A 12,998-nucleotide genomic window follows, 5' to 3' on the forward strand; every position below is an offset into this window, starting at 1 on the left:
TTCAGTATCCTTTGATGGAATTCATCCTGGTGCCTTATCAATTTTCAGTATAGACAACCTATCCAATAACACCTCCTTATCAATTTTAAACCCTTCAAGTGTTTGATTTACCTCCTCTCTCATATGAACTGCATAACATCATCCTCCTTGGTTAAAAACAGATGCAAAGTATTAATTTAATACCTCAGCCATGCTCTATGTGTAAATCCCCTCCTTGGTCCCTAATCAACCCTAGTCCTCCTTTTATCACACTTTTACTATTTATATTCAGAGCTCTGAAGAAAAGTCACACGGACTCAAAACGTTAATGCTGTTTCTGTCTCCACAGATGCTGCCAGACCTGGTGAGTTTTTCCAGCATTTTCTGCTTTTATTTCAGATTTCCGGCATCCGCAATATTTTGCTTTTATTTTACTGTCTCCTCCATGGAGTTTTAAACATGCAGACATGTTGCTCCCTTTCTGTTAATTCCTGCTTCCCACATTGTGTACCACCTTGTTCAGGAAAAGGGAAGTCTGTCAGTGAGTGTCATGCAATATATTTAAGTTAAAATCTTGGAACTAACTCCCTAGCAGCACTGCGGGTGTACCTACATCACATGGACTACAGCGGTTCAAGAAGGCAGCTCACCGCCACCACCTCAAGGGCAACTAGGGATGGCAATAAATGCTGGTCCAGCCAGCAACGCCTACATCCAGTGAATGAATAATAAAAAAAGGTGATCTGGCGATTATGGTTGAATAGGTGCCAGTATGTGAGGGTCATGTAAAGCATATGAATATTAGGTATGAGTATTGATTGATAGAGATTGTTGATAAGTGAGCAGTGGGTATGTACTGAATTGAGCAAGGAGTGAGGCCAGTGGTGTAGTTGGTATGATATGGCATTTGAAGATGCACTCACTGACATGGACAATTTGTAGGAAATCATTAAACTTCATCCTTCACTGTATCCAGGTCCTTGGGGCCACTCTCCTGACATTGCCTTCCTCCACTATCTCTTGCCACTGCCTTCTGACCCCACTCCTCTCAAAGGTGGAGGTCCTCTCTCCTTTTTTATACCTTTTTGACCAAGTGCCCCCTGCTGATATGTGCAATGAATAGCAGGGGAGTGTTGGCTGCACTCACAAATCATGCAAATGTGCAGGTAGCATGGAGTTGGCATCCTGCCTGGATTTGAATCAAAGAGTGCGGGCTAATCATGCATTACAATACCTGCACTCATTTTTGATGGTGATTCAATTTAACCCCCATTGTGTCTTTGTAGGAATCGCCAAAGGAAAAGGACAAAAGAGTACCTTATGGAACTTGAGAAGATGCAGGAGAGAGTAAGCAGGAGGCCTCTGCTCTTAGAAGAGCTCACACAGGTGTGTTCTTAAAATAGTTTGAACTGTTTAAGTATTCCTCATTACAATTATTAACATTTGTTCTGATTTATTTTCAGCCTTTTTACTGCACATTTCAAAAGAAGGGTAATTAGCCATGTTTTTATGAATCATATTGTTTCTTTGAATTAAAATCTTTTTGGGCTTGCATTAAAGAGATGTTACTTTGCTAACTGGTTTCTAAATTTCAATGATGAATTGAGAAGTTGAGGCTGGGCATAGATGTGTCCTTGTATTTTTTTAATTAATAAGGACAAGACTCTATATTTGAAAATGACCAGGGAAATATAGATGTAAAAGCAGCTAACATTCCAAATAATGTGCACTGCTGCTAGCTTTTTAACATGCAATAAAAACTTGGTCGATTCATTTGTCAGTCAGATCCCGGATAGGGATAGAGGGCTAAAAGATGTGAAAATTTATCAAGAGAGAAGTGTTAAAGTCTGAAAGACACATGGAATATATATAACATTTATAAACTGCATTCCACTTTCCGAAGCCCCTTTACGACTAACTATAATTTTAGTTATGACTAATCATAATTTTATTTAATCACGGTACACTGTGTAGGAGTTTAGACTACCTTGTTGATGAAATGGTAGTACAGAGGATCTCTCAAACCATATTACCATCCTAATTTAATATGCAGCTCCGATATCTCAATAGTTAATATCCTATTCAGATATTATCTTGGCTTCCAACTGTACAATACTTAGTGTGAAGTTGTAAAGGACAGTTTAGTAAAATGTTAGAGAAAATAGAACTAAGCTGTTAAATGTTATTGTATTCAGAGGAATGCCAGAAGAGCAGCAGAGAGATATTACGCTGCAGCACTAAAAGAGCAGGGATTAAGTGAAGATTTTGTTTCCAGAAAAGGTCACTCTGTTCCAGGCTTCATTTTACATTCTAGTAATGAAGATCCTGAGAAGAATGAACACAACAACAGTGTAAATGAGGAAAGGTAACTCTTTTCTGTACAATGACAACTGACTTTTGTTTTTAATGCTCGAGGTTTTCAGTTATTCAGTTTTAGAAAGGCTATTTATTTATCTAGTTATATTTCAACAGTTAACAAGCAATTATGAATTTTGGATCTAGCTTCCTTAAATATTAGTTAATTTAATAAGTTGAGACTTCTAGTGGCTAGGGTTGTTTTAGAGTATTATGGTATTATGGTATTCTCCTTTTAATATTGCCAATAGAAATTTTCTTGCACTGTTTGTGAGAAAATAAATGCAGTAAAAACATGATGGCCTGATCTTCCATGAAATGGTAATCATCATCTGATTGCCACTCTGCTCTAAGTTTTCCACTCCTAGACGCTGCGTTGCATTTCTTGCTGGGTCGTCTGAGCCCAGCTTCTCCAGAAATGTGGAGCGCAGTGTCCATCTGAGAAATCCATGGCAGCACTGTAGCATTGGGGAAGACAAGGCACTCCCCCTCTTTATGAAACTAGCTGCCATATGGTAAGTTTAAAGGTCCAGTATGAATGTTGGTGAGTGGGTAAATGAGTGAATGGTTAGATCGGTGAGGTAAGTGAGTAGGGTGGTAGGTGTGTGTGAGGTTATGGGTGGGTGAAGTGGCAGGTGGGTTGGTGAATAGTCGGGTCAGGAAGGAGTAGTCAGTCGGGCAAGTCGGGTCAAGTGGTGGGGAGGGTTTTTCAGGTGGTGGGGGAGGTAGTTGGGCTGGGGTTAGTCAAGGAGGGTTAGTCAGATGGGGCAGGGAGGTCAATATGAGTGATTGGGGAGGGTCAGGCCAGTTCTGTAGTTAGTTACGCAAAAGTTAGACAAGGATTTTCCAGTCTAACATTTCCTGGGTAACTACTTAGGTAAGTCCCGCAGAACTAACAGCACTGTGGGTGTACCTACACCACATGGACTGCAGCAGGTCAAGAACGCAGCTCACCACCACCTTCTCAAGGACAATTAGGTATGGCCTTAAATGCTGGCCTAGCCAACGATGCCCAAATCCATGAATGAATTTAAAAAAGCCTTCAACTCTAGCTCAGAGTCTGGGACATTTTTGAGGGGTCTCGGAAGGAGGGGTGTAGCCCATCGGGAGTTCAAACTTCCCAGGCAATTCCCATGGAGGTCAGTGCATTGGAACTTCCTAGGGGTCCAGTCCATGACAATCTGGAGACCAGAAGATATGGGCTGATAACATTAACTCCCTCACTGGTGGATGGAAATGTCATTTATTGCTCTTAATTTACAATTTCATCCCCTGTCCTGATAAAATTGTATAGCGTTAGGTTTAATTTTGTGTTCCTTTACTTCATAAGAAAAGATGAGGACTAAATAGTGTCTAAGATTTATAGTGAAACTTGATTAACCAATTTTGATTTCATTTAGTTTTATTGTACCTTTATGGAATTCATGTATTGCTGTAAACCTATCCTTGTAGAATAATTTATTATATCATCCACAATGTTTAACATCAAATTTGACTATATTATTTAAACATATAGACAAAATATTTTGCTACTTTTATTTGCTCAATGTTAGGAGTTAAATAAACATATTTTCAGGATCCTACAGATCAGGTGAAAAGAAAGAAATGTGTTGCAGCTCATCAAACTAACACGTTTGATTGAAGATGTAGTGAGATTGGCAACTTAAACTAAAAGTCTAATTTGCTCAAATGTAAACTTTTCTAAGCTACATTAAGTTACCCTTAAGTGCTAAGATTAGAACAGTGGAGGCTATTTGTATGGATCTAAAACTTATTTCTTTAGTTCTCAAGAAGAAACTGATGGATTTGAATCTGATAACGATCAAGATGGTAGTAAGCACATTGAGGAATTGAGCGACATGGAAGAAAAGGAGTTCAAAGAATGTGAAGCCGAGTGACTAAAAAAAGTCAAAGAAATATGAAGATTTGATATAAATTGACTGTATAAGTAATATTTATTTAATATTAATTACATTTACTTTTTTTCCCTGGTGGATACTATTTCTATCAAGTTAAAGGATTAACTTTTTTTAAGATGATCAAAGACTGGTAAATTCTGGTATTCACGGAATAACACTTAATCATGAAACTGATTCATTTTTATTACTAACATTAATTGCTTTTTATAAAGGGTCTGACAAGTTTGTGTTGTGCATTCTCAACCATACAGCAGAAATCCAACTAATATTAAATGTTAACTCTTCTTATTGATTGTGAAAATGCTTCAAACATTTTGACTTAAATGCTGCATTCTAGCAGAGACAGACACTTGTATTAACATTGAACCTGTTTTCTAAACATTTTGGCCAAAATTCAGCATGTAAAAATTGAAAATGCCAATGAAAGTATTCTCATCATATGAGCTAGTGCATCAGTTTCCAGAGGTAAATATGTATGCATTTAAAATATTACAACACAGCCCTCATGTACCGCAAAAATTAAACTGATGACTGCACTTATGAGCTCCAAGTTCAAGAGTTAGTTAATTAGATTCAAGTCTTTCAAATTTGATTCTGATTAACAACCAAGATTTAAAAAAGCTCAACGGAAAGCAAGTGCCACCTTCTATAGTAACGGAAAGTTTATTGCTAATGTTATTGCTAGCCTGCTGTCAACTGCTATGAATAATTTGGTTCATTATGTAGCTTGGCCTCCTCATGAATATTTTCTGATGTGAATGGACCCTGAAGAATAATTACAGAAAAAGAATTCAGTTTTTCTTTTTTAAAAAGAACAGCAGACATGAAAAATATAGTATTCAATAAAGAGAGTAAACAATTTTTCGAAATGGAAAACAAAATACAAGAAAACATAAGGGATCAGCAATAAATACTAGCCTAGTCAACAATACCATGAATGAATATAAAAAAAATTCTGCCCTGAAACTTTAATTGCAGAAACCAACAGCTATCTTTTAATATTTATTAAAATAAACAAATTAATATTTATGGAAAGATATATTTGTAAACTAAGAGCAATATCTGCATTCAGCAATAGAAACTATTTCTTGTTTTTCTTAAATAAGGAAGTTAGCTCAGTCTTGCCCAAATCAACACATACTGGTGTAACTCTTTCGAGTACAAACATGTTTCCATCTGTTTCAGATGAAGTTACATTGTTTCATAGTTTGCCATTGTGAGATTTGAGCTCTTGATCTTGGGGTTACAAACCATAACCACTGGGCTATTTAGGCCAAGCCCACATACTGGTGTAACTCTTTCGAGTACAAACCCGTTTCCATCTGTTTCAGATGAAGTTACATTGTTACAGTACCATAACCACTTGGCTATTTAGGCCAAGCCCAAATGTTACCACAACATGATAGAGTGTAACTCTTTCGAGTACAAACATGTTTCCATCTGTATTCAGATGAGGTTACATTGTTTCAGTTTGCCATTGTGAGATTTGAACTCTTGATCTTGGGGTTACAAGCCCAGTACCATAACCACTTGGCTATTTAGACCAAGCCCACATACTGGTGTATTTGCTCCACTTAGGCCTACCTCCTAAGATGAACCATCAAGGATAATTTAGAAACATAGAGCAGTGACAGATGCTGGAAAATTCGGCAAGCGGGAGGGACCGTAAAATTCCACCCATGGAAACAGAGTAAGACATTCAGTCCCTCAAGTCAGTTGCAGCATGACTGATTTGTACATCAAACCTTTTTACCCAACTTGACTCCATATCATGTGATATCCATTATTAACAAGGTTCTATTGACTTCTGTCTTGAAAGCTCCAATTAGCTTAACAAGCTCCAATTGTGTTAACATCCACATTCTTTTGGGGAGAAAGTTCCAAATTTTTACTATACTTTTGTGGAAATCTTCCCCAAAACTTTCCCATGGATCATGATTGATTGGAGGGACCAAATTCTCTGTCTCAGATATTTATTTTCACCCAAAAAAGTCACTCTTCACACCAATTGTAACCAGTAACTCCTCCAGCCATTCGTCAAATGTTGGGTCTGTCAGTTAAATGACCATATGAACTGATCTATGTTAGCAAACCCAGTTCCCATAAAATTACTAGAGTTGAAGAATCATCTCAAATAGATGTGATTTTGAAGTGAAGAAAGGTCCTTTAGAATTTCCATACAGCATCAAATCACATGGACCAAAGTGCCCTCCTATTATTTGCATTTCCAATATAACCCTTTATATTGAATTTCAACATATTCAATCAGACGACTTGCCCATGTTTGCAATTGTAATTCACTTGATGATAAATACCAGTATGCAATGCCTACTCGTTTAGTCCTACACTTAGAATAGCCTATTGTAAACTGGAACCATTCCTACACAATTAAAGAAAAAAATCTTTAATCACCTGAAATTTACCGAATTGAAGGCTCAGCATAAAACCTTTGTATGTTTCCTTGCTAATCTTTTCAATTCAAGTGCAATGATTGGCCACTCACAGAATGTGTTCTGTTAATATGAAGCAACTATTAACAAGGCAACTCTAATGCATCTCAAACAAAAACAGAGCTTGGCCTAAATAGCCAAGTGGTTATGGTACTGGGTTTGTAACCCTAAGATCAAGAGTTCAAACAAAAACAGAAAATGTTGGAAAAACTCTGCAGGTCTAACAGCATCTGTGGAGAGAAAAACAGAGTTAACATTTCGATTCCGTATGACTCTTCTTCAGAGCTGATGCATCTCAAGATCATTTGACCATAAATTGCAATAGATTATTTCCTGTATCTTTTTGTTCACTGGTTTTTGGTGAGTTAGAACTGTCTAGAAAAATGCTTTGGATCAATTTTGAAGACTTGCGCTGATGCTGAAGTCTATTTCTGAGGTGGTAGGGAAATCACAGTTTTGTGCCTGCAAATATTGAATCTGCAGAATACTTGTCAGTTGAGTTTAGAATAGGCTGTTTGATCTTGACAGTCCAAAGGAACGAACACATTAAATGTACATTGTGTATTAATAGTGAAAAACATCTGTGATATTCAATACAAATTCTAAAGCTGAAAACCAGCATTAGTCAGATGCTAAGAATAAGTTTACTGGCAATGAACCAACTGAACGATTCCTTAGCAGGTTTATATCAAGATGCAACAGGCATTGCCTGGTCAAGATTAGTCTAGGTGACTAACAAGTTTCAACTATGCAAAGTACTGAATTGCTTAGAACAGTAGAGGACTGAAACACACTTAAATTATTGATTAATGGCAAGAAGATAATTTGCTGTATGTGAGACAATAATTAAGACTGCTGCCAATCATGGAAGGAAAAGAGTGAAGAATGCATTGAGAAAAAGACTTCAGTTTGAATAGGATGCAGATTGAAGTAATCTACATGACCGCACATAACACAAAGTTCTTAAATGAGGCAATTTTTTAGTTGAACAAATGAATAAGAATTCTTTATTTTGTATACTGCATTGTAGCTATGAATTTGGCTCTAGTGAATTCAACCTTGAAATAGCTTATACACAGAATATAGTAAAGGTATCAGTAGCAAGGTTATGTTGTATTAACACGATTTAAGTTACTGTATATTAGAACATTCTCACCTCATCACTGTAGGATGAAAAACTAATTATAGGGATTTGTCACACTGATTTTCTAAAATTTTTTTTTTACGCTACATTGCAATTCCTTCTTTAAAATATCAGTAAATTGTTGAAACATGTTAATACTGGGAATTGACAAGGAAAGAATGGTGAAGTTGCTTTGAAAGTAATTAAATCACTATAAGGCATTTGGTAAAGTACCTGGATAATATTTACAAAGCAAACTCTAGGATGTTCAGGATGGTTCCTGATTATTAATGTAAGTATTGTGTATGTAACATTGAACCATTTGAACTAATGCACCGTCAAACAAGTGAAGAGGGCATTAGCACATACCTCGGCCGTACTGTGTTAACTTGACATTATTACAATTACACAGCATTTTCTAGAGGCTTTTCCCTGCTTGGTTGATGCTCTGTAACTACAAAACTGAAAAAGGAAATATTTTTATTAAGAGCTTCCATATCACTGAGGAAGCTTCAGGGCAATCCACATCGAAGAACTTACTCTGAAAACTCTGCGCATATTTTGATAGCTGTGACGAATTCCACCACACCAGCAGGGACAATCTATAACATTTCAAAACAATCAGCAGCATTCTAAATTTTAAAAAAACCCATATCATCCAAAAAAAAAGAAATTAATAGTAGCAGAAAATGCTGGAATACTCAGAAGATCAGGCAGCATTATAATGATATTTGCTCACTGCATCAGTCCAAACTGAATGCACCCTAGTATCATAACTGCAGCTGGACTCCCACCTCCCCTTCCCAAAAGTAACTAAGACTCATTGCTGAAAACCATGGCAGCCAAGGTATCCATCACAATGAAGAAGGACGAGTATTCAGAAGCTTCAGGTTGGAAATTTTGTCAGCTTCTTGTGCGGAACTATCAGTAACTACCATTAATTTATACAAAGCTGATGCACACCTTTATTTTGCTTCCTTGTTCCCCTATCTTATCTTTTCTCTTTCTCTCACCTGCTGAAAAGATAATTTCACAGACCTTCTAGAAAGCCTCTATGCACCCTTAGGGGTTTATGGACACCAGCTTGAGAGCCACTGCAATAGAAAAACTCACTCATTGAAAATAACTGAAAACAGAAATAACAAACAAAACCAATATCATATGTTCTGAGTTCAGTTACGAAGAGGATGAACCCTGAATATCCAGCCAGTTTTTATTAAAGCATGAAGCTGCAATTCTAATAACAGATTTTCTACATCAATAGACCTAATTTACTGAATAAACCAAGAGTTCCAGCTGCACAGGACATAAACAGCTCTACATTCACAGCAGTACATCAGTAAAAGATGAAGTAGGCACTCATAGGAACAGGAGAAGGCCATTTAGCCCATCAAGACTGCTCTGCCATTCATTACAATCATGGCTGTTCAAACACTTCAATGCCTTTTACCCACATTATCCCCATGACCCTTTACGTTATTGTTGATCAGAAATCTATCAATATCCACCTTAAACATACTCAATCACTGAGCTTCCACGGCCCTCCGGAGTAGAGAATTCCAAAGTTTCACAACCTCTCAGTAAAGAAATTTCTCCTCATCTTGGTCCTAAGTAGCTTCCCCCCCTTACTTTGAAATTGTGTCCCCTGGTTCTAGACTCCCAACCAGGGGAAACATCTTACCTGCATCTATCCTGTCTATTCCTTTAAGTATGTTGTAGGCTTCTATGAGATCACCTCTCATTCTTCAAAACTCTAGAGAATACAGGCCCAGTTTCCCCAATCTCTCTTCATAAGACAGTCATAAGACATCCCCAGCAGAAAATGAAAATAGAGCACATACCATAGCCATGCTGTGATAACTCAACTTTATTATAATTACGCAGCTTTTCCTTGAGACGTTTCCTTGCCTAACTGATATCCATAACTATAAAGCTGAAAAAAGAAATATTTTTATTAAGAGCTTCCATCTCACCAAGGAGGCTTCCTGCTCTGTTCAACAACCTGCTCTGAAAATTCTGCTCACATTTTGACAACTGTGATTATTTCCACCACAGCAGCTGAGACAATCCACAACATTCTAAAACAAGTAACAGCATTCCCAATCAAACAACCCATATCATTTGTAAAGAAAAAGTCAATTTGCCCTATCTCCCCATGTTAACAGATGAATCCTATGAAAAAAATTCCAGAATCCAGATCTGCATCTCCAAAAACAAATTATTCTTTCCATGAGCCACACCATACCTGTGTACCAAGTTTCACTGAAATGTATCCATTAGTTTTTCAGATATATTGTTTACAGTCAAACAGATAACAAACAGGGGCAAAAACATTACCTCTGCACACTTACAATGGCAGACATAATAAAGCCATTTACTAAGATGTGACAATTAGAAGGGGTTATTTTATGTTCATATTGGTACCATTACATCTTTGAATAATTGATTAATCTTCAAGTACACTTGTACATTTTTGATAAACTGTATTGTTCTATAGTCTTAGAAATTATTAATATTTCCAGACACTGCTAACACGAATGAAAAGCTACCTAAAAAGCTTATTTACTCTCTTGATAACAAAAACTATTTTTATCAGCTTGAATTATTATTGCCCTACCATGTTCCATATCCATTTTTCCTCTGTTTTCACATTTTCCCTCAACCTGCCTCCATTTAATTTACAATAGATTAACCTGCTATATCTCAGAAATCCATAACAAATATTCAAACAATGTAAAACTTGGATTTATAGTTCATCTTATAACATAAAAATGTGTCTGATGTTTATACAGTCCTTGATGTTCAAAAGTAGCTGTGTTTTGCAGAAAAGTAGGGCAGCCATCCTTTGCCACACACAGCAGTGAGAAAATGACAAGTTAACTTGTTCGTTTTCTTTTTGTTTTGCTTTTGAAATAGTATGAAGGAAACATAAATTAACTGACAGTGTGAAATGATGCAAAGCTTTGCCTTTTGACCAAAAAAACACACAACTTTGTATTCTGACAGTTTTTAACAGAAAAAATGTGAAGACCTGACTGGTTTATTTTGCCAGGCGTCTGCTCAGTGGGACAAATCTACAAAATAATACTGCTTTTAATCACATAATTGATGTGAAACAATTGGTATACTTTAATGTATTTTGAAATTCTGAGACATCCCATTTTTATCAAGATGTATACAAATTTATTTGCTTTATCTTGAAGTTTGTATTTTAATTTGATATTTCGATCAATTAAAATATTTATTTTATGTTGCTTTCTTTAAAATGTGTTCACAATGTCCTAATAGCTTTCACTTTAACAAATGGTAGCCTATGTATTACAAGGTAATAATGTGTGAAATTTTGAAAACTACTGTTAAGAACTATTAAACAAATAGGGCGGAATCTTCTGCCTGTCGGGAGGGCCGGTCGTGAGTGGGCGTGGAGCCGATTGCCACCTGCGATCAGCTGTGCACCACCATTTTACGTGGGCGGAACAATTAAGGTCCGCCTGGTGTGATGTGCACCCGGTAGCGCTCAGTGGCACAAAAAAAGTAGTCAGACATGTCCCCTCATGTGCTAGTGTCACATGAGCTGGGACATGTTTATGAAGTGAGCACAGTTTATTTATTAATTTAATAAAACCTTCATGAAACCTCATCCCACCCATGGATGAGGTTTCATCAAAAACATGAAGGCCGCTTGGGCTCTTCATCTGCCCACCAACCTTAAGGTTGGATGAGCAGCATTCGGAATTTGTTTAATTAGTTTATTAATGGCCTTAACAGGCCTTCGGAGGCAGCTGTGCGCTTGCCGAATGAAAGATCGGAATGACGCGCGGTGACGTCAGGACGCATGCCCGACGTCACCGCACACCATTTTATGCATCAGCGTGCAGGGCTCTCCCCCACACGCCGATGAGAAAATTCTGCCCATAGACTAAAATTAAGCACAATACAAAAATTAATTCATTTCAGTACTTAATAGACATGTTGGAGAATGAATTATTACAATATCAACCCATGAGTAAATAGTGATTTGTGTAGATATTCTCAATGCTCAGTCCATATCCACTGATTTTATACCACATTTTCTCAGTGTTCTTTTGATATAGGGAATGGCTTCTTCAACAAACCATCTGCGAGTGTACATAATCATCATGACATCAAGAAGCAGTTTACGCTCTCTTTTCCTGAAAAAAATCAAAATATCAGGGAGATAGAGTTTCTGCATTGGACTCAATCAAAAAGTTGCAAAATGCACTTGAAATTGCACAGGTTAAGTTTCTGCTAAAATTAATTTACATAATCGCAAACTTAAAATCTTGCATGAATCAAGTGCAATCAAGAAGCTTAGTAACATCTAATTGTTTCTAACATTAAAGTGTATTCCTTGATATATTTAAGAATGGTAACCTGATGTGTAGCTTTACTGATACTGCTGAAAATTGATTTATCACCAAACATAAGCATTTTTAACAACTTGAATAACCTGATTTTAAAAAAAACTATGCAGAACCATTTAATAGTTTCATTGATGTAGTCAGTTTCAGAGTAAATTAATTAATTTATAGTATGAAAAAAATTTAAAACATGTCTTTGCACCTAAGAAAATGAATGCAGTTTGAAGAGCCTTCTCTAACCATCACAATTGGCAGAGTCTCGCAATTTTGATCTCAGTGCATGGGCTGGGCCTAATCCAGGCGAATTGAGTTTTGAACCAGCACAAAAGATGGTGTAAAACATGATCCAAATAGTTTTGTGCATAACTCACATTTAAAATATCCCAATATTTTGTGCTGATTTGGCTGTTTCCACTGAATACTAGCAGAAAAAACAGGACCTCAACTCAATTTATTTATGCAGGCAGTTATAAAACTAGTAAGTACTAAGGCTGTTGGCAGCAGGCGTCATGGTAGGCAAGGAGGGACAATATGGCAGGAAAGCCAAAAATCAGTTTAACGTCATTGTTAAACCAATTAGCCATCGTCCACTCTGCACATCAATGGCGGACCACCTTTCCTGCTGTCCCACATCAGGAACGTAATTTCAATGCATTTGCATCTCATCTTGCCTGCCTGCCAGAATCTAACCCCCAGATCAAATTTCACCCCCACTCCCATGTCAGTGTGACTTCAGAAAAACATAATTCACAACAGCATTTAAGAAGCATGCACCTGGCGTGCTGAACTT

General features: G+C 37.0%; 1 protein-coding gene across 4 annotated transcripts in view; it reads left to right on the forward strand.

The window, feature by feature from the left end:
• fam161a (FAM161 centrosomal protein A) overlaps positions 1-4,541 on the forward strand; it is a 47,143-nt gene extending 42,602 nt beyond the window's left edge. For 2 of the 4 annotated variants that reach the window (XM_041209796.1, XM_041209806.1), the window contains exons 5-7: positions 1,266-1,365; positions 2,175-2,344; positions 4,118-4,541. In XM_041209796.1, coding sequence (XP_041065730.1) covers positions 1,266-1,365; positions 2,175-2,344; positions 4,118-4,232 — 385 coding nt within the window. In that variant the 3' untranslated portion in view covers positions 4,233-4,541. Of the gene's footprint in view, positions 1-1,265; positions 1,471-2,174; positions 2,345-4,117 lie in introns of those variants that run through there. The other 2 variants (XR_005945668.1, XM_041209814.1) reach the window with 2 other exon arrangements.
• Positions 4,542-12,998: the final 8,457 nt, after the last annotated feature.

Source organism: Carcharodon carcharias, chromosome 2, assembly GCF_017639515.1.
Source record: "Carcharodon carcharias isolate sCarCar2 chromosome 2, sCarCar2.pri, whole genome shotgun sequence".
In the NCBI taxonomy this organism is placed as follows: Eukaryota; Metazoa; Chordata; class Chondrichthyes; order Lamniformes; family Lamnidae; genus Carcharodon; species Carcharodon carcharias.